This window comes from Phodopus roborovskii, unplaced genomic scaffold, assembly GCF_943737965.1.
Source record: "Phodopus roborovskii unplaced genomic scaffold, PHOROB, whole genome shotgun sequence".
NCBI classification, from domain to species: Eukaryota; Metazoa; Chordata; class Mammalia; order Rodentia; family Cricetidae; genus Phodopus; species Phodopus roborovskii.
Window position 1 is genome coordinate 33,542,681 of NW_026126517.1, and position 22,054 is coordinate 33,564,734.

At 50.0% G+C, this 22,054-nt stretch overlaps 1 protein-coding gene across 1 annotated transcript; it reads right to left on the reverse strand.

Annotated features, from left to right (window-relative positions):
• Nucleotides 1–17,744: 17,744 nt before the first annotated feature.
• On the reverse strand, nt 17,745–21,004 carry Odf3l1 (outer dense fiber of sperm tails 3 like 1). The gene is made up of 4 exons (XM_051196948.1): nt 20,681–21,004; nt 19,719–19,829; nt 18,931–19,044; nt 17,745–18,227 (listed from the first exon to the last, which is right to left on the reverse strand). The coding sequence occupies exons 1-4, from the start codon at nt 20,799–20,801 to the stop codon at nt 17,746–17,748; spliced, it is 828 nt and encodes a 275-aa protein (XP_051052905.1). The 5' UTR covers nt 20,802–21,004; the 3' UTR covers nt 17,745.
• Nucleotides 21,005–22,054: the final 1,050 nt, after the last annotated feature.

Sequence of the window (22,054 nt, forward strand, 5' to 3'; positions counted from 1 at the left end):
AAGGCCCTTGCCAGCAAGGCTGACTACCTACGTTCAGACTTGGGACCCACGAGGTAGAAGGAGAGAACTGATTCCTGCAGATTGTCCTCTGACCTCTACACAGTGGTAAACACACACACACACACACACACACACACACACACACACACACTTTTTTTTTTTAAGAAAAGTAAGAGGTTCAAGCAAGATGGTTCTATTAAAGGCACCTGCACCAAGCCTGGGACCTGAATGCAGTCCCCAGGACTCAATGGTAAAAGGAGAGAGCCAGCTTCCCTGCAAGCTGTCCTCCAATCTCCACACATATGCTATGAAACATCCCTTTCTTCCACACACACTAAATAAATAGATGTATTAATAAAAAAAAGAAAGAAAGAAAGAAAATACCCAGGCAATGGTGGCCAAACCTTTAATCCCAGCATTTAGGAGGAAGAGGCAGGCAGAACTCTGAGTTTGAGGCCAGCAGAGCAAGTCCCAGGACAGCCAGGACTGATACACAGAGAAACCCTGTCTCAAAAAACAAAAACAAAAAATTAAGCAGACATTTAAAGAGGAAATCAGCTGGAAGTCCCATCACTAATTTGACAGCTAAGAGATTTTGTCCTGCAAACACACACATACACACATGCACATGCACATGCATACACACACACACACACACACACACACACACACACACACACAAGAAATGAGGGCTGGACCTAGGGGTGCACATACCAGACAAAGCACACTATCTCTAACCTACACCCGCAGACCCCTTTCACTTTGTATTTTGAAACAGGGTCTCATTAAGCTAGCTCCCTTAGGCTGGATCTGAATGTTTTCTCCTCCTCCCTTAGGCTCCTGAGTAGACTGGATTACAAGCCTGAGTCACCAGGCCCAGCTTGTATCTCTTCTTGTAGAGGTGGGTACCCATCAAAGGGCATAAGGGAAGACTGGGGATAAGCTTGGATAGGTGGTCTTGCTCCTGATTCCCTAACGTCCAGGGTCTGTGATTCTGCTCCCCTCAGCCCCTCCTCTGGGTCCCCAAGGAACTTCTCACTCTAGCCAGCTGCTTAGAGAGATGGGAGATGAGGATCACAGAGCCTTTGTTCCTGGCAGCTTGTCAAAACTGCCTCATTTCAATTTATTTGCATAAGAAGGTTTTATCTCCGCTGCCTACTCCTCCCCACCCTACCCCAGGGCCACTTACAGGCATAGTTCCAGCATAGTGACCTCACATGCCCCTGAGCAAATCCTGGTTCTCATTTGATGATGTTATTATTTACTGGGAAAGACTCTGCTTCTGTTTCTTTTTCTTTTTTTCTACACATTTTTTTCTTCTTCAACCTTAATGCTGGCATTACTGTATCCCCTGGGGAGCCATTGAGGAGTCTGAGGCCAGAGAGGGCATGGAGCGGCTCTCTATGTGAAAGTTCACTCTGGTTGTCACAAGGGATGGGATGGGGCAAGGATGGAGGGTCCTCTAGGCAGCCAAAGGAGGGCAGCAGAGGAGACAGAGACCCCGCAGATCCGAGAACCCCCAAAAGTACAGTCTCAGAGCTTGGCAAATGAGTCAGAGAGGCTTAACGCTGTCTGCAGAGAGAGGGTTGGTGACAAAGAGGAAGAGAAGTATCCGGGGAAAGGGCTGCCATCTGTGAGGGCATCAGAGGGAGAGCCAGGATGAGCGGCCATTTATCCTCGGACCTTTAAACAATTCACACATAATAATTTGACCCAGTTTTTAAAGCACATGAGAATGCCTCAGCAGTGACACACATGGTCTTCCGGGTTCATACGCTCCAAAGCTGCTCTGAAGTGGGCACATGAGCACAGGGTTTTCCTCCACAAGGATAAATGTGCCTCAAAAGGCTCTATAATCTGGATGCTGTAACCCACACTTTTAATCCCAGAATTCGGGAGGCATCAGCAGACAGATCTCCATCAGTTCAAGGCCAGCCTGCTCTACATAGCAAATTCCAGGCCAGCTAGGCCTATAAAACCTTGTCTCAAAAAAAAAAAAAAAAAAAAAAAAAAAAAAAAAAGTCTGTGACTGGAAATAATAAATAATGAAAATAGTTAACCTTTGTGTATTTTTTGTTTTGTTTTGTTTTGGGATTTTTCTCCCCCCTGGGTCAGGGTTTCTCTGTGTAGCTTTGTAGACCAAGCTGGCCACAAACTCACAGAAATCTGCCTGCCTCTGCCTCCCGAAAGCTAGAATTAAAGGCATGTGCCACCAAGTTTGTGTATTTGTGTAATGTCACACAAACTACATGCCTATGACATATAAACCAACTTAACCCTACAAGCACCTGTGAGGGCATCAGTCTCCCTTCACAAGCATCATCCTCACTTTCGAGCACAGTGACTAAGTCACAAGAAGACCTACAAGATGGTGCCTGGACCGGAAGACCACTGGGAGCTCACATTCTCTCTCAGGGATCTACAAGGGACATGGGAACACTTACAAAAGCCACAAGAGCATGTGTTGGCCTTGATCCCACACAGCTCAGAAAAGGTGGACTTGCCCTTAACCATGATCCCAGTCCCCTAGATGGCTTGGGGAGGCTCTCTGAGCAAGGACAGAGGTGTGTAGCCATATAAGAGGGATCTTCAAAGCAGGAGGGTTAGATAGGCTGGGAAGTGGGGAAGACAAGGACAAGACACCTCAGGTAAAGCAGGAGATGGCTGGAGTCACAGCTCCCAAAGTCTGCTCTCAATAGGCACTTTGGAACAGAGCTCAAGACTTCCAGTGCCCAGCCGGAGTCAAAAGTGCACTCTGAAATTCGCTTAGCCTATCCAGAGCAAAACCACATCTGGGTACCAAGTTTTACCTGACAGGCTATGCTGAAGAAGGGACATGCAGGCCTGGGTCTCCCCTGACCTCAGCCTGGGCTCCTCGCCACCCTCACCGGTCCCCACCCTCTCTCCAAGCCCCTTTAAGCAGCAGGACACAGAAAAGGGTGCCCTGCCACCCCTCATAAGCCAGGTTTTCCTGGGCTCTAGGGAACAAAGGCTGCCAGCCCCAAGCTGGCTATTTTTAGAGGGCTCTCTGCCGCAGCTAGCAGGCTCTGATGCGCCAGTGTGGCTGGACCCACACTGTTCTTGGCTTTCAGCTCTTGCAGGGAACGACTCTAACCCAGCACGCTCCGATTACCAGGGTGACATGAGCAGCTGCTGCTTAAGTCTTCTCCTCAGTTTAGCCCAAGGCAGTGACTGCAGAAGCTGCAGGCAGTCCCTCCCTGTCCTCTCAGGCTGCTACCTCAAGACACTTGGGCACCCATTCCCAGAACCAAAGATGGAGGAGGGTAGGACAGACTTGATTTGCATAAGACCCCTGTTGTTTCACTGACTGTAGGAACACTCCCAGAGCCAGCATGGCCCCCTCCCCCACAGCTGCCACAGATCTTGGCAGAAGGGTCCCCTAGAAAGGGGTGGGCCAGGCCCAAGTCACCCCTGTAAAGAGGAATTCATTGAGAGGAGCCCCTCAGTCCCTCCCTTGACAGGGGTCAGCAGCAGCTCAGTTTTTTGCAGGAGGCTCAGCAGGCGCCCTGAGCCACCTACTTGCTTGCAGGTTTGATGCTTTGCATGTAAATGGTTCGTGCCAGTCTTCAATTCCACAGAGGGACATTCCACACTGTGTTGATAGGTCTTCTCATGCTTAGGAGACGTTTAAAATTCAGAATTCGCTGTGGAATCTCCCAGGTTTTAAGTGTTGGCAACCAGGTCAAGTTTGAAAAGAACGCTCTGAGGTTTAGACAAAACATTCTAGAAGCACAGGAGACAGAGACAGCAGTTAGCGGTGTTAGCAGAGGGCCTGGTTTTCACAACCTCTTCTGCTCCAGGTTGACATGTATTCCTTGGAGACTCCAAACCAGGGGAGGGAGCAGGCCTCAGGATGCTGGATCCCAAACCATACTTTAGGGACTGTCTAACATGCAGGTGCAGGGAAGGCAGGTGGGGGAAGATGCTCCAGGAAGCTCCAGGAGCTTCCTTATTCATGGTCAAAACAAATCAGACCTGTGGACCCCAGCACTCTCCCAGCTTTTGATTGAGATATACTAAGATACTATGCAAGCACCAGGAGAGGGAGACTGGCTGCTTCTCATAGTTCCGTGGGCAACTTTCCTGCAAGAGTGACCACTAACATCTCAAAGACGCTATAGAAAATGGGACTGGGGGTGTATGCTGACCAACTGTTGCACAGACCTGCTGAAGATGCAACAGGCCCGGATGCCAGGAGAAGGGCTTCGTCCGGAAGGCAGAAGGAGCCCTTGACAGGTCTTAGGTCAAGAGGGATGTAGTGGATGGAAATGTGAGAGACAGCCTTGAGAAAAGCAGACAAGGGGGGACCTGCTGTCATCAGGCCACAGGCCACGAGGAAGCTGGCCAGTGTAGAACAGATGAGTCCCAGGGACATCTGGGAAGTGGGACAGGCAATCAGGATGTGGTGACTGATGAGATGCGGGGACTACAGGGAGTCATAAGACTAAGTAAGATCTGTGCAGGGTACATGGGAAGAGCCTCAGAGGAAGCTCTGGGCCCAGAGGAGGCAGAAGAGCCCAGAGCCCAGATCACTCCCACTGGTATCCCCTGACCCCCACACCTCCCAGCTCCTTAGGGAGTCCAACTTGCATAGTTTAACCACCTGGGGTTCCCATGGCAACAATGGAGAGAATCAACCAAGCACCTGGGCAAGCAGGAGACAGAGAAATGGGTTAGGAGAGGGGCCCTTAATGGCCTGATCAAACCTGGACGCCTCTTCCCAGGGGAATATTGGCCGACAGACAGGTAGGACTCTCTTGCCCCTACACCTCCAAAATGGAGAGGGGGGGTCAGATTCTTTTTGCCATAGTGAACCTCAGCACCATTTTCCTTCAGGCATTCAGCCTTTGTCACTACTTCTGAGAGGAGGAAGTGTATGTGGGGGGTGGGGTGATGAACCAAACTATCCCCTGCACAGACCCCCAAGACAGGAGGCTAATTTCAACCCTGACATCCAGCCACAGCAAGTTTAGAGAAGGCTGTATGCCTGTTCACTGCTAAGTACTAACCCTGGGAGCCCAGTGGGAAGCCCAGACAAGCAGAAGGGCTCAGCCAGTACTTTCCTGAAACCTTCATTTGGGCCCCTGCTCCCTGCCTAGCACCTTCCAGGTCTCCCATTATTGATCCAAAATAGCCACACCCTCCCACCTCCTGGGAGCTGGTCCAACTTAAAAAAAAAAAAAAGTTTGATTTATTTTATGTGTATGGATGTTGTCTGCATTTATGTGTGCACCATGTGCATGCCTGGTGCCCACAGAGGTCAGAGAGAGCATGGGACCCCATAGAACCAAGGTTACAGCTCAGCTGTGAGTCACCATGCGGCTGCTGGGAATTGAAGCAGGAGCAGCAAATGTCCTTAACCCTGAGCCATTTCCCCAGCCCTATTTACTCACCACTTATGGTTTGGGTTAGTTCTGACCACTCTGGACTCCCCACCAACCCACTCAGGCTAGGCAGTAAGTCGGTTCCTTCCCTCCCTCTGCCCAGAAAGAGCTCTGTGCACCTGAGCTCCGTACTCCTTACGTTCAGCCTCTGTGCATCTGTTATCTCTAATGAGAGAGCCAAGCTCTCACAAGCTAGGATTCAGGACCAAATGGAGGGCCTCAAACATGCTAGGCAAACATCCTGCCATTGAGCTATGTACCCAGTTCTCCACCCCAACCTCCTTTTTGAGACATGGTCTCTTTTTGTAGACCAGGCTGACCTTGAACACAGAGATCTGCCTGCCTCTGCCTCCCAGGTGCTAGAATTAAAGGGGTGTATCACCATACCAGCCTCTTTGTATTGTTTCCTTTTTGTGGAAATTTTTGTCACATTTACTTAGTCTCCCTCCTTTGCCCTCTCCATCTTCCTCTGCCCTAATAGCGTGCGTAGGTGTGTGTGAGTGCGTATGTTCCCATCTGTCTGTCTGTCTGTCTGTCTGCACACATTTGCCACAGCATGTGTATGGAGATCGGAGGACAGCTTTCAGCAATTGGTTCTTTCCTTCCATAGTGGATTCCGGGGATCAAACTCAGACCATCTCCTGGCCAGAAGCACCATCACCACTGAGGGTCTAGCTAACTTGCCCAGTTGGGCCTTGAATTTGTGATCCTCTTGCCTCAACCTCCCCGTATGCTGGGATTATAGTACACACAATCAGGCCCAGTGGGACCTTTGTCTTTGTTTGTTGAGTTTTCCCATAAGCCCAGCAGAAGGTTTGTCATAGTGTATCTTGCTGGAGTCTGGGAAGGTTGGGGAACTGGGGTTGTGGCTGCCCGTCCCTAAGAAAGACTCTGGTCCAGGAAACCAACCCAGTCTTCCCTCCTTCACCTTGGGCCAGGTGGACAATGACCTAAACCAGATGCCCGCCCCCACCAGTGACCCAAGTCAAGCCCTCCCATACATAAACCCAGAGAGTAATCAACTCAGTTCCTTGTCACACCTCTACCTCGTCACACCTCTAGTGCAGTCAGCGCACACAAGTAGGGGACAGAGTGGCCTCACACAGTGGTGGCCTCACTGCTCCAGGGAAGCCCTCTAGGAGAGAGGAGAACAGAGGAGACCCTAAAGATCATCTGTAGAGTGAGTGAGGTCCCTGGTGCACCTGAGCCTGGAGTTCCAGCTGTGTCCACATCACCCAGAAAGGTCCCATTCAGGAAACCAGTCCATGGGGCAGGTAAGGCTAGACTGACAGTCCTAGATTGCTCTCTGTTGCTGTGACAAACACCATGACCAAAAGCAACCCTAAGAGAAAAGAGCTGATTTAATCTCACACTTCCAGACAAGAACAGTCCATCGTTGAGAAAATGAGAACAGGAGCTCAAGGAGGAGCAGAACAAGAACCATGGAGGTATGCTGCTTGGTGTCTTCATCTCTTGCTTGTTCCTGCCTAGGGCTGGCACCACCCATGGTGGCCTGGGCCCTCCCACATCAACCAGCAATCAAGACAAAGCCACACAGACACACCCATGTAATTCCTCAACTAAGGGTCCCAGGTGACTCTAGCTTAAATCACATTGACAGTAAAACACAAAACAACATAAAACTAACCAATATACTTGTCTCCTAGCAAGGGGCAACACTTGTCCTGTCATCATTAGCCAAGGTAGGGTACTCCTCAAGGATGAAGTGAGGGATGGAGGCTTTTGGAGTTCTTTACCAGGGTTTATGCCCTATAGGTACCACAGTGCAGTGGTAAAGACTGGAGCGACCCAGAACAGGTACCTACCCTGTGAATGTGAGACCTGCCAGTGTCTCCTAATTGGATGCCTGTACCCAGAGCCAGCCAACCTGAACATCTAGAAACAGCACCCTGAAGACTCTACCCTGGTTGCCCAGAACAGCATAAAAAGGGATAAATTTGGGGCTGCAAGCCAACAGAAAAAACCCTCAGAAGCAAACCACAGCACTTACTCTGGTAGGCACCCCACTTCCCCATCCCTCTGCCACTCCATTCAAAGCTAGAGTGTGTGCAGACAAATGTGATCATGGCAGAGACTGGTCTTCATGGAATTTCTCATTCTCTGTACCAATCACAATAGCCAGCCAAAGTCCATACTGATCAAACTGGCCTGTCCTGAGCCCTGGTTTTTGGCAGGATAGGCCTAGAGGGCATGGGCATGGTACCTGAGGACATGTCCTCACTGGCATTGGAAGATATAAAAGGGAGGAGGAAGAACTTGCAAAGAATGTAAGGAATCTTTACTGTCAAGCCTTGATTCAACCCAATCCCAACTATACCCACCCCAACTCCTGCCCTGTGCCCAGGCCTTGTGATACTCTGTCTAGCACATTTCTGAGTCAATGTCTCCCTATTAACAGGTTTACCCACACAGCCCTGGCAGCAAGTACCTGCCATGTCCCTTTTCCTGTAGTGGGCTCACACTCAAGGTGGGGGGCCCAATGCAGCTCTCCTATGAACAAGAGGCTTGAAGACCTTAGAAAGAACAAAAGACGAAAAATGTTCTGCCTCCCATCAGAGCTCTGGGCCAAGAAAGGAGATTCGGAACACAGTTCTGGCCCATGGCTCAACCTAAAGGAAAAAACCGCCTCAGTGAAAGCAGCTGGTGGGAATCGGGGTACCCCTTCCAGGGAGACAGAGCCACCTGCCAGAGTGGACAATTCCTTAGGCAGCTGGTGGGAATCAGGGTGCCCTCCTTCCGTAGAGGCAGATCCCCCCCCCCTCCAGCAGAGTGGACAATTCCTCGTGTTTAAGGAAGAGTCTGGATACTGGGGAAAGACCAGGCTGAGGCTTGGCTCCTCAGTCTCAATGCTTAAACTCAAAGGTTGGGTCTGGGAAAACTCTGCAAGCAGATACTTAAAGGATGCCACTGGCCATGCGATTCTCTCCGAATCTGTTTCCCTTTACTTCCAAGGTAGGACCTGGGGTAGTGCCTCTTTCCTAAACTAGAAGCTCCTGATTACAGGACTGGTGATGCACAGCAGGCCTGGGAATCTAGAATCTGGGAATGGCCACTCTTTGCCTTATAGCAATTCCTGGGGTACCACTTCTCCAGCAGAAGGGACTTAGGTAGCATCTGACAGTCATAAAGGCATTCTGAAAAGGCTCCTGACAACCAAGTGTAACTTGCCTGTGCCACCAGGGGAGCAGAGACAGTAAATTACAGCTGAGGACTGCACACCCCCGCTCATATTTATATCTGCCCTGGTGGCTGAAAACGGATATTTATGCATTTTCAATATTCAGAGCAAATGCTCCATCACTCAGTGCTATGTGGCTCCAGCACAAGACCTTGGCCCCATACAGATAGACATCCCTCTTGCACCTGCTTTACTATCTTAGAGGCTTCCAAAGGCAGCCTAGCCTCCCAGCTCTTGCCAAATCTTCTACTGCTACCATCAGCTCTATAGAACTCAGAGAAGAGTATGAGAAAGGTCAGCCAGCCTCCCTTTGGGAGCCTCAGAGCCCACCCAGGGGTAGAGGCAGTATCCCACTATATACAGAGACTGACAGCCAGAGCGCAGATGTTAGGTGGTCTGAACTAGGTCATGCGACATCTCTCAAGACCAGAGTTCTTTCCACATTGCCAGAGACTGAGAAATGGCTGTATGAACAGGGTAAGTGTCCAAGTCTGGCTAACTGTCCCCATCTCCAGATCCTTACACCTCATTTCCCTGCCTTGCTGGGTCTGTTTCTGAACGTCTCTGGAGGCTTCTGGATGTCTCTGGGCCTCAGTCTGGCTCTTCACACCTGACTATCCTTCAATGCCACTTCCTCCCTCATCTCTGGTCCCAGTGTCTCTGGCATCCTCCCATCCAGCCCCACTTCCCTTCTCCTGGCTCTCATCCCTTCTGTCTCTCAGAATCCATGCCTCTGTCTACTGTGTCTTCAGACTGAGGTCAAGCGGTGGTGTAGAAAACTATCTTGGCATCTGGGAGGAATCTCATGGGACAGCTGTATCTCCTGTGAAGACTGTCCCAGCCCTGAAACCCCCTTCCCTGGAGTATAAGTGGAATGGGGGCTGGAGGTCCCAGGGCTGATTTCGTCCAGGTGGGAGCCAATGATGAGACACCTGTGGGTCTCATCCCACTTGTGTGCCAAGAGCACCGAAAGGAAGCTTGTGCCCCAGTCCAGACCCTTGACCTTAACAGCCTTCTGGTTTCAGGATTTGGACATAAGGACTGCCACTGAGCCCGGTCAGCAGAAGCATCAACATTCTGAAGCCCTGAAGGCTCTCAACCTTCTCAGTCCCCACTGCTCCCGATCCCTTGTGTCATCCTCCAGCTGCCCCTCCGTCTCTGTCCACTTCCTCTACTTTTCCTCTCCTCCCTGCCAGAACAATAAGAACTAATGGTGTTCTGTCTCTGCACTTCCCCCTAGACCCTTGAACCCTGCTTGAGTTCAAGAAAAATACACATGTATGGTCTTCATGAAGGTATGTGTACACACAGGTATCCCTGCACAAAAGTGCCTGGGCATACCCTGGGCTTCTGCACAAATCTACAGGTCTGATCTGTATGCATCTCTGAATATCCTGTGTGTACCTGAGCTATAAGAAGAACTGGGTGTGTGTGTAAATGCACATGCAAGTGCTGGCATGAGACTTTCACAACCCCTGTCTGGATCTCAATGCGTGTGCAGCACATCATCTGTGTGCAATGCCATGCCTGTGTGGTGAGGCTGGGGAATACATGCTTGCTCCTGTACACACACTTCCAGCAGTATGTTCACATGCATGAGCATTTCTGTGTTTTATGCTGTGTCCACACCACATGCATAAGCATTTCTGTGTTTTATGCTGTCTACACACACTAGCCATCAGCACATGTCACCATCCTGGTTCCCTGGAGCCGGCACCTGTCCCCTACCAGAGAACCACTGTGCCATGTCTCTGGGTGACAGTGGTGGCAGTGGTAGCACAAAGCTAGGCTTGCAGGTGAGGGTTATGCAATGCAGTGGAGGACTCACTAATGAGGCCACCGTCCTTACCAGCCTGGGAGCAGGTACTGCTAATTATTGCACCATGAGCAGCTCCCTGGAGAAAGGCTGCCGAAGGGCCCCACTCTGTCCCTCCCCTGAGTACTCTTCCTCTACTCCCTGCTAACCCTGAGGTGCAGCCAAATTCACAGACACTGCAAAGTGGGGGAAGGCAGGGGGCTAGTCAGAGGTCAGTGCCTGTTCCCACCAAGAGACTCCTGGTGTGTGCCAACCCATTAGCCTGTTTCCAGAAATCACTTCCCATGCATCCCTCTCTGTTTGAGCACAGTCTCTAAAAAGCCTTCAGGAATCCCAGTGTTCTCAGTAGGAAGGAGGCCCTGCACACCCGGTATAGTCCCTTCACAGACAAGGAGCACATTCCTGAATAGTGAACACTACGCTAGCAGTCAGCTGGGCTGGGGGCTGCTAACCCTACAGCTGTGTGACCTTGAGCAGGTCCCTACTCTGCTGGGCATTGAGTTCCTCATCTGTAAAATGAGGGAAGACTAGAAATCAGTTTTCACAGAGTGGAGTACGATCCATGGCGATGCCTAACAGTTTAGAAAGCACACCTTGCACAAAATTCTTTGTATTTGCTATAACCTAAGCACTCCCTTCCCATTGCTTCTAAGCTTCATCAGACTGTTTAAATGGGTAACACAATGCAAATGCTATGTACAGGGCTTTTATATAATATGATTTTAGGAAATCATAACTGAAGAATTCTGTGCATGTTCAGTACAGATGTCTTTTTCCAGATATTCCCAATCCTCAGTTGGATAAATTTGTGAATGCTGATGTCATCAGAAAAAAGGGAACACTGTATTACTCTTATATGTACGGAGGTGAGTAACACATGTGTGGACATATATGTTTGTATTAACACATGTGTTAGAGACAAGGTGAACTCACACATTTAAAAAGCTAGCATAAAGGACAACAAGCAAATGAGGGTTCAGAGGGCACGTGAGTGTAACAGAAGTCCTGACTGGATGATTACAAATGTTGCCACCATGTGTCTGAGGGCCCCGAGGCCCTTCTCTGCTTGAGGAGTGTTGGATTTCAAATCCCTGGAATTCAAATATATGCATACAAGGCTCTGTGCCCTTTGCCTTCAAAGTCACCAAGACAGAATACTGTGTGACTTGGGCCATTTGCTGAGGGGCATGTAGGGTAGACATATACTCTGGTCACAGGTCTCACAAAATCTCAGACATGTCACACTCGTGGTCCCAAGGTACACATGTGTGGCCTTAGTTTGGTTCAGGTCAGAACATTGAGGGACTCAGCTATCTCTGGACAGAGGTGACTCAGGAGGGACCTAAGTCTTCCCTGGGGAGGGGACATTGTTCCTCCTGGGAAGCTCTCACAGGCCCCTGTCATGACCTAGGCACCTCCACATGCTCACCTATTCTGCCCAGGAGAAAACAGCTTCTCCCACAGCCCCAAATGTCTCTGTCCTCCAAGAGGCCGGTGTGAATCACAGGAATTTACAGCCAGCCTAGAGTGGGATTTATGAGTCTGCCTGAAGCCCCAGCCGTGAGGAGGGGCTGCCTGTCAGCCCCCCATTGCCACTGATTGATGAGGCTGTTTCCTGCCAAGAAAAACTCCCCTCTGTGGTAGGCAGTGAGGAAAACACTCCCAGGACCAAGGGCTGGCTTTTACCTTGCACCTGCCCCAGGTCTTAACATGTCCACACTCAGAGACCAGCTTCCCCAAACACCCCCAATCTCACATACTGGTGTGCAAGCCTACAGGGACTAGAGTGATGCACCCTCCAAGTGTCCCATTTTCTTACCCTTGGATCCAGAACCTGTTGAATCTAGAACCAGATAAAACCTCTGAGAAGTCCAGATCACACACACACACACACACACACACACACACACACACACACACACACACAAAATGCATGAACAAAGGCCCAAAGGGGAATGGACCTTGCCCATTTACATAGCAGTACAATGGTAAGGCTGGCCCTGGAGCCCAGAGCCTAGTCACAGTGGATTGTCACGTGTCCACAGGGGCAATTTTTTTTTTACTCCAAATGAAGGCTACTCCCCAGAGGACAGACTGACTTGGGGTTGAGTCTCTGCTCTACCAATGTACGTTTAACAGCCACTGCCTCTTCATACCTGCTTCTTTACCAAGTAAGTGAGTATGGAAATGAGCTCAACCACTGTGAGATAAAACCCCAGGACAGAGAGCACCTGAGGTTTTCAAGGGATCCATTGCCTGACTTGCAGGTGGAGTTCAAGGAATGAGGCAGCTTCCTGCTGGAGGAGAACAACAGGGCTTCCTGGAAGATCCAGAGCTTTCCGTGAAAGTGGAGATGAGGATTACCACCTTATATCTCGCCTCAGCTAAGTTTCTGCTGTGGACGACATGAGAGTAAGCTCCTTCCCTTTCTGGTCATCAAAACAAAGTGAGAAGACCATTTTGTAAGCAGCTAGACTCGCCTCCTGCAGTACCTGATTCTTACCACTTGGAGCCAGCAGGGAGTGGAACTAGAGCCCTAGAGTCCGACCTCCTTCCAGCCGCCACCGAGGCCGCAGTCTGGCTGCTGGCCAGTCCCTCTCCCAGTGCCCGATGGGGTCTCCAACTCTCTTCTGCCTCCAGCCAGTTCTTTGAGAACCAGAACTGGAAGAGGCTCACATCCAGATGTTTGATGATTCCCCACAACCCCAAGAAGCAGCCTACATTGCCTCCACTTTTCAGACAGGGAAACTGATGAGCTAGACCAGAGAAGGGAGAACTTGCACAGAGACAACCAAATGTGCTGGAGCCAATTCCTCATCCCTCTTTCTTAGCCACCATCCCCAGGAGAGAAACCATGTGAAAGGAGGTCAGCAGCCAGACTAACCTGGCTGGCTGGAAGCCTCCGTCTCACCATTCATCTACTAACCCTTTGTTTATGTCAGTGCCTGAGACATGTCAAGGACTGTGCAAGGGGCCCCTGCTTTGCTGCTGGTAGATGTCACACTCCACAAGAGTGAGACATGTCTATATTTCTCACCTGGCCCGACATCAGGGTTTTCCTCCCGGCTTCTCCTCCACAATCCCGGACCAAGCCTTTCATCTGTCTCCTCCCTAGGAAGCCCTCCCTCTGCCCACATCTACCCACTTAGGCTTTGAGGGAGAACGAAGGGATCTTTCTCCCCGGCACCCCACTATTGGACTCTCCCTTGTTTCCCAACCCCCTCTCCTCAGCCCTGCCTCTCCCTTGTCCCCCTCTCCTGCCGAGTCTCTGCTTGCTGTGCACTGCAACTGTGTTTACAAGACAGCGATGACAGTTTTTTATTTCTCTTTTGTCTCCCTTCCTCCCCTGAAGGGAAACGTGCTTCCAATCTCCCAGGAAGAAATGAAGGCTCTAGATGAGAGGACACAAACAAAGGACACTGGGACCATGGTGACACCCCACTCCCACACAAGTCCCAAATACAAACAATTGTTCATGTGCATGCTTGCATGCACACAAACAGGCACACGTGTGAACACGTGCACACGCGCACACACACACACACATTTCCCCTCTGGCTGGAGCCTCCAAGAGCAGCTGTGTTATTTCGGGGGTAATTGAAGATGTCGATCTTTATTCTAGAGTATAAACAGGGCAGAGGGACACAGGAATTAAGAAGGAAACAGTGGAGGGGACCAGAGGAATGGAGGCCCAGTGGGGAGAAGAGCTTGACCAGATGGGAGGCTGTAGACACAGACAGTGGAGGGGACCAGCGGGAAGTCCTCTTACCACCGTGGGCAGCTGGGACATGCACCTTCCCACCCTGAGGACTCCAGGGGACGTTCTCCAACCAGCTATCGCCCCATCCCTTGTGGCATGAGGACAGAATGGCTGCCTCCCCGGGTGCTCCTTCTGAGTCCTGGAGACCAGCAAAGATCACTTCAACTTATCCTGGTGGAAAGTGTCTCCCTTGACCCAGAGCACCCCAACTCCTTCATGAGCACAGACCACTGTCCTCCCACCCCAGCCCCCATCTATGTAGTGTGTGTGTGTGTGTGTGAGAGAGAGACCCTTATAGTCTATATCCTTTATTTCTGCAGAGTTGGCGTGCAACTGTGAGCCAGACCACAGTGTGTGAGATGAGGAGGTCCCTGGGGTACCTGGGAGTGCTACAAGGGTGGGTAGTGTCTGCTGTGGAGTCTAAGGGAGGTTCTTGCTTTCTCCCTGGGAGGACAGTGCAAGGTATGTGTTTATGGGTAGCTGATATAAGATAGAAGGTAAACTGTGGGTTTTCCATTTCTCTGGGAGATATCTTGGCTCAGTGTACCTGTAACCAAGGGATATATGTTCACTAGTGACTCATTCTGACCCTCTTTTCTCATTCTCTCCATCCTTCAGAACCCAAGAGTCCCTCCTAGCTCTCATGTCCAACCCTACTCATATCTGGTGAGCCTAGGGGCCAGGCTGATCTGTCTAGTGAAGAAAAGGTAAGACTAAATCACAGGATGAGTAAAACCTCTAATCCCACACTAAACCTTAATCCTGGTCACACATAAAAAACCAATTTGGGCACTGCTCATTAGTTATGTAGTCAGGGTTGTTTCTATGCCCTGAGACTTAATTTCATCTTCCCAACAGTGGTCTTGGCCTAGGCTAGGCATTCCATCAAAAAGGCCTGTTCAGAGATTGCTGGGAAGCTCACCTGACCTGATGACACAGGGGAGCTCACACAGGGGAGCTCACCGGCTGCCACCTGCCACCCCCATCCCTATCCAACACTTTCAGCCCAAGCATTACTAATTTTTGCAGCTGCTGTGATAAATGGCATTGTCGGCAAAATGACATCTTTCTAATCTGCTGCAAGACAGATGGGTCCCTGAGCACGCTCTCTCTCTCTCTCTCTCTCTCTCTCTCTCTCTCTCTCTCTCTCTCTCTCTCTCTCTCTCTCTCTCTCTCTCTCTCTCAAGCCTGTCCAGCCCTTGCTGAGGTATAGGGAGGAAAGACATGGACTCAGGGTCTGGGAAGAAGAGACTTTAGGTCTCTGAGCCAGGTGGTTGCTACAAGCCTCTTTCCTAAACATTATTGGGTCTCTGTTAATATTCCTACGGTGACCTTGGCTCTTTGCCACCCACACTTAGGTCTATTCAATTCAGATTTCATTTCAGCCAAAATCCCAATGTTATCCCAGGTTTAAGTGGCACTCACCTGAAATCCCAGCACTCAGAAAGGCCAGCCTAGGCTGCACAGGAAGACCCCGTCTTTTAAAAGAAGACCTGATCCTGGAGCTGGGAGAAGGCTCACTCAGAAAGCTGCTGGCACACAAGCACCAGGACTCGAATTTGATCTCCAGCACACACGTTTAATCCCAGCACTCGGGAGGCAGAGGAAGGCAGAGTTCAAGGCCAGCCTGGTCTAGAGCTCGAGTCTAGGACAGGCTCCAAAACTACACAGAGAAACCCTGTCTCAAAAAAAAGAAGAGGAGGAGGAAAAGGAAGGAAGGAAGGAAGGAAGGAAGAAAGAAAGAAAGAAAGAAAGAAAGAAAGAAAGAAAGGAGGAAAGGATAGATTGGACATGGCAACAGCACCTGTAACCCAGCCCTGAGGAGGTAGAAACAGGATTTCAGGGGATTCCCTGGACAGCCAGTCCAGCCAAACTGAGGAGTTTCCAGTTCAGTAAAATAAATAAATAGATAGATAAATAAATAAATAAATAAATAAATAAATGAATGAATAAATAGACCTGGTTTCAAAAATTAAAAGTGCAGAGGAATTGAGGCAGACTCTTAATGTTGACTCTGGCCTCCAGATGCACACATATGTGTACCCATACACACCTGTGTGTGTAGACACATGAACACCTAACACACAAAAAACTGGCTTGTTTTTGTTTTTTGTTTGTTTTTTTAAAAAAATCCTGCATACTTCTTGCTCTTACAAGGATGAATCATTTGGGAAGTCTGGTGGTGCAGACCTAGAACCCCAGTTACTCTGAAAGCTGATGTAGGAGGATCCTGAGTCAAGGCCTGCTTGAGCTATAAGTTTAAAACCAATCTGTTCTAAAATAAAGGAGGACTTGGGTGTGGTGGAACGCACCTTTAATCTCAGAGGAAGGCAGATATATATGAGTTCAAGGCCAGCCAGGTCTATATGGAGAGTTCCAATAAAGCCAGACACTGTTAATAAAATAAAATAAAGAGGGGACAAGACATCAGACACTGGCTCTGGTTCTGAATGCCCCCATCTGGCTGAGCCAGTGGGCCCTTGAAGGGTAAGAACCAAGAGTCAAGGAATGGCAAATGCCTGCTTGGAAGCCCCCACCCCCAATTGCCACCAGGGACCTAGTGACCACCTAAAAGCAGCTTGAGTCTGGCCCTGAGACTGAGGCAGTGCTGCCCTCCCCTGGTCACACTGATGTTCTTTGCCAAGCTGAGCTGCTGAGATTGTGGATACAGCAAATGACTCTCCAAAGATAGCATGTGACACTCAGACCCCCTCCCAGTAGCCCACAGGCTGACCACAACCTTCAGCACTTCCCATGCTGGCCAGCTTTCTCTAACTGCTCAAAGTCTTCCGGAAGTACTGTCTTCACTGGGTGCAGTGTTGTGTGCTAATCCCACACTTGGAAGGCTGAGGACAGCTTGGGCTACTAAACAAACTACAAAACCACTGTGTCCTATCTAGCGAAAGCGGGAGCTCCTTGCTAGCTCTTCCTCTGAGCTTGTACCCTTTGGTCACCCGGCATGCTGTCACTACTTCTACCTGTCCCCAACAGTCTCCATATGTCCATGTAGGTCCTTCTCCAGGAGCCTGACTTTCCTGAGCCCAAACCAAGATGACTCCTCCCATTTCTGCCCACACCCTTGAGGAAGGACCGGTGGCAGGAACTAGAGATACAGCCCTAGAACTGGGAGCTGGGGGGTGGGGAGGGATGTAAACTTCATTCAGGGCTATCCTGGCTTACTAGAAAGGGACTGTGAGACCCAAAAACGTGCAGGGAAAAGCCACACAGCTTGTCAGTGGCCACTTTAAGGTGGGCCTGCCCAGGCTCCATGGAGCTCACATAGCTGTTTCCCCTAGTGACCAGCACCGAACAGCATGTATGTATTGTCAATATGTGTACCAAGGAGCCCCAGGCCCTCACCCAGAGCAGGCCCAGAGGAAGCAGCAGAGAATGTTTACAAAACAAAGGAATGAATAAACAAAAATATTTATCTAATGCCTCTGTGTGCTGGTCACTCAGCAGGCACCAGGAACCAGGCACCAGCTCTACTACAGGAATCCATGATTAGGTTGCTCAATGGAGATGGATGGGGACGGACACGGACAGACACGTACCAGCAGTGGCCTCAGTCAAGAATGTCCACAATTAGTGGGCACAGGTGGGGCGAGTGTTTGATGCCCATGGTGAAGGCAGGTATTCGGGGCTTATGCATAGTGACCGGCTGGACGTTGTGGGATCCAGGGCCAGGGCGAAGTGTGTGGTCCAGTGGATAGGCAAAGCGCTTGGCCATGCTGAACACGGGGCTGCGGTTCTGGTAGACGGATGGCTCAGGTCGGGCATGCATAGCAGGTCCAGGACCTCCTGCTATATTCTCTTTGTAGAACCAATTCTTACTTGAGGAACCCAGACTATAGCAGGGGGCATCTCGGAAGACTGGGGTATTGGGCCCCATCGAGAGTGGCAGTTGGTACTGGTTGGGGGCTGGGTTGGGATCCATCACTCTGTATGGACACCGGTATCCAAATGTGTACTGGGGAGCCGTACGTTCCCCAGGGGGGTGAGTCTTCTCAGGGTTGTAGTGGCATGGGGCTGGGGTGGCGCTTAGCCCTGAAAGGGAGGAAAGTAGGTAGAACCTTGCAAGCCCTGATACCAGCTGCTGGGTCAGGGAGGGAGCTGAGTTCTTGCCCAGCCCTGGGAGCTTAAAAAACAAAACAAAACAAAAACACTACAGCCTGCAGGGCAGGGACATTAGACTACATGGAGCTGTGGGCAAGGAAAGGGCACCAAGATAGTCACCATGACGGTGACACTGTTGTCATAAAACAAAAGCTATCATTGTCATTGTAGCAATGATTCCTTGGCAGTCAACATGATGGAGTTGCCCAATGACCCATGACAGTACCAGGAAATTTTCTTTAGGTCACTAGGACTGTGAGCTCATTAGCATGACAATATTGCTCCTTTGACATGAGCCCTATGACATCATAATACAGTGTATATCATAGCATTGGCTTCTATGCATAAAAACAGTAACACATATATGGTGATGTCAGCATTGCTATTTGTGTCATATATATGTATGTATATATGTATGTATTTCCCTGGCCTCGAACAAGCTGTGTAGGCCAGGCTGTTCTCTGATTTCCAAGTGCTGAGATTACTACCATGGGCTACCATACTTAGATGATGAGATAATGAGCAGATGTCAGTATTCTCAGATATATTCCTGCTTTGCCACTTCCCAGGTTCTAAGGATGGATACCAACCACACACCATCCTCCCAATGGCCCAACTTCCTAGCCCATCTTACGTAGGTTGCAGATGTGCTCCTCCATGGGGACCTGGGGGCAAGTAGACACTCCAAAACGAGTTACTTTGGGATCCAAGAAATAGCAAGGTCCAGGGCTGTACACATCTATGATCCCTGCAGGAGACAAGGAGGGGCCTGCCTGTCACAGCTGCCACCCCACCAAGGGCTCCCTTCAGATTCCTCTGGATCTTAGCTGTCTGTGGGCTTTGATTTCCTCATCTATAAAATGGAACCCTCTGTGCATGACTGCTAGAGACTTCTGGCAGGGCCAGATAAGAGCAGGCAGACCACAGTGTGGTCAGTCTCTCTACCACAGACACGTCCAGGTTGGTGCCAAGGGTAAGTGACAAACACTGTAGCTACTGTGAATACGGAGAAAGGGCTCAGTACCAGCCAAGAAACCTCTGCCAAGGAGATGAGTTGGGGGAGGGAGGCAGGCACCCTAAACTTCAGGTCCCCAAACAAACGACCATATATATGCCCACCCCACCTCTCACTTCAATGGCTATGGCTATCGGCCACTGGTCATCTTTGATTACTGCAAGCATCCCCAGCAGAATACATGACACCAAAGCTGAAGAGACCCAGGAAAAGAGAGACCTGCCCTGCTAGTGACAGTTCTAGGCCCTCATGGCTGCACAGAGCTACCTTGGGATGTGGGGGTCCACTTAGGACATTTTACTGACTTCCTTCTGTCTCCGTCTTCACCAACCCTTGTCCCCAGTCTGTGGCTGAAGTCTTGGACAGTAGCCCTGACCCTTCAGGGACAGACAGTAGGGAGTGCTCACGTTTCTCAGTGTGCCGTGTGTGCAGGCTGTAAGCCGGCTCCTGGAACATAGAGGTGTCGTGGGCTATGTAGCCAGTACAGGATGGCCGGAGGTACTTGGCAGGCCCTGGACCTGTTAAGACGGACAACACAACCTTTAGCCTCAGCCCCCAGTGTGATGTGCCCTGAGAACACAAGGGGCTTTGCTCTGGCTGATGGCATACTGCCATGGAGCTGAGCATCAGGCTGGTTCCCTACAAGGAAGGTAGTATGTAGAGCAAAGATGCAATTTCCTGTAGATCCGCAGCCCATTGCAGGAAGACAACAGTTACAGTTAGTTGAGAACTTGGTCTGTACTGACTCAAGCTAACCACTTGATAGTGTTATTTCAGTTGAGCCTCTAGACAACCTTATTAAGACTGGCACTCTTGTCTTTTCCATCTCACAGATAACAATACTGAGGCTAAATAATAATAATAATAATAATAATAATAATAATAATCATCATCATCATCTATCCAGCTACTGTAACTGGTGATGTGAGAGTCAACAGAACCCAAACATTTAATCACTGCTCTAAAAACACTTCCCAAGTAATCACAGGTCAATAGCAACCTAGTGAGAATTCATTTGCCCGGTCTTCACCAAAAAGACAGAGAAATCATTAAATGTGGGACTGGTGAAGTAGCTAAGTGGTAGAGTTCTCGCCTACAATGTATGGGTCTCTGGGTTCAATTCCTAGCCACTAGAAAAGTAAAAACCAAGCTAAATGTTCTAATCCTTTCCCAAAAACACAGTATACACCCCCATGTTCCAACTCTCTTCCCCATCTCACAGAGCCAGTGAGTGGGCCTAGCTTGGAGGTGCAGGTTGCTTTAAGGTCTTGAGGAGTACTTGCTGGGGCTCCATTGGAAGGCGGAACTGGTAGGCTGTGCCCTTGGCAGCAGCCTAGCAGAGTGGACCCTAGAGTAGGGCTGCTCTCACCTTTGATTGTGGCCATTATGACAGGGGTCTGCTTTATTTCCTGCCATGAGGGCACCTCTTCCCTCTTCTCTGGGTGCTGTGCGTAGAACACACAGTTCCTGGCTCCCTTGGGTAGTTTCATGGTGAAGGCTGGGAAGAAACTTGAGCAGTTACCAGCAGAGCCTGAGAGGCCAGGAGCCAGTACCCCTGCCCAGGCCCCTCCATTCACTGCCCACCCCACTTAAGAGACTCCAAACAGCTGGGGACTGAGGGAGAAGACGCCTGGGCTCAGCAGCTGAAGCCACAGAGGTACAGCCAGCATGGGGGGCCCAGTGGCTGGAGTGAAGGATGACATCACATCACGGCAGAACTCATACTGTGAGGCCCGGAGTGTTTATTTCCCCGTTGCCATGGTGCCTGAACTGTGGCATAGCAGCTCTATGTTGAGAGCCCAGATATAGGAAAATTCAGCTCCATTGCCCACTCTTACATCCAAACAGGCTGAATGCCCTGGGCGTTCCTCAATAACCCTAGTCTGAGAAGGGAGTAGTGAGCGACATAGCTCTTGAGCCAGCTATTCACTACCAGTGGGTATCTTATGATAGGGGACAGGAATAGAAAGGCTAAGTAGTTCCTGGGTGAAGGGTTCTTGCTCACCACCAAAGTCCTCTGGTACCTTCTAGCCTCTGTCCCTTTCATCAATCTTACCCAGACTCTGGACAAGAGCTTTCTTCTATCAGTCTTCCTGTTTAAACTAACTTATTTCCCACTAAGGTGTGACGGTCTCACCTTCCCAGGCTCCTTTGTGGATCTTTAAAGATCCACATCTAGCTAAAGGAATACTTATCTAATGGTGGCATTTCAGACACAGAGTGAAGGGCAGAGAGAGAGGGGGCTCACACTTGTGTTCACAGCAGCAGCTCCCCATGCCCACAGTGGGAAGCACCTCTGAAGGAATGTGCTGGGAAACCCTGAAGGATGGAGCCGCATGCAGACTCCATGTGATGGAGGCATGAGCCCCAGGGCCAGCAAACCCCAGAGACCTCTTCAGCCCTAAGAGCTCAGGAGGACCAGGGCCTCCATCCACCGCTGGGATTCGATCTGAGCCAGGTCAAGAAAGGTCTTGATCATAGGAACTAAAGGATGAAGGGTAGTGTGCTTCAGATAGAGTCTGTCACCAACCCAGTGTGAACACTGAGATCACAGCAGGGATCAAGTGTAGATGGGTTTTTCTTTAGATGGCCATCTCACAAAAAAAAAAAAAAAAAAAAAAAAAAAAAAAACACGGAGATGTATTATTAATTATAAAAGCTTGGCTTACTTGACAGATTTTGATGATCCCTCCTGGAAGGCCTCACTTTCCCTGTGGAGTGGGTGGGGAATAGGATGGGAGGG

Coding starts and splice junctions, on each gene's coding strand:
- Odf3l1 (XM_051196948.1), bottom strand. CDS start 20,801: ATGAAACTACCCAAGGGAGCCAGGAACTGTGTGTTCTACGCACAGCAC. Junction 19,045..19,718: donor CACACGGCACACTGAGAAAC/GTGAGCACTCCC, acceptor TGTCTCCTGCAG/GGATCATAGATGTGTACAGC. Junction 18,228..18,930: donor GGAGCACATCTGCAACCTAC/GTAAGATGGGCT, acceptor CCTCCCTTTCAG/GGCTAAGCGCCACCCCAGCC.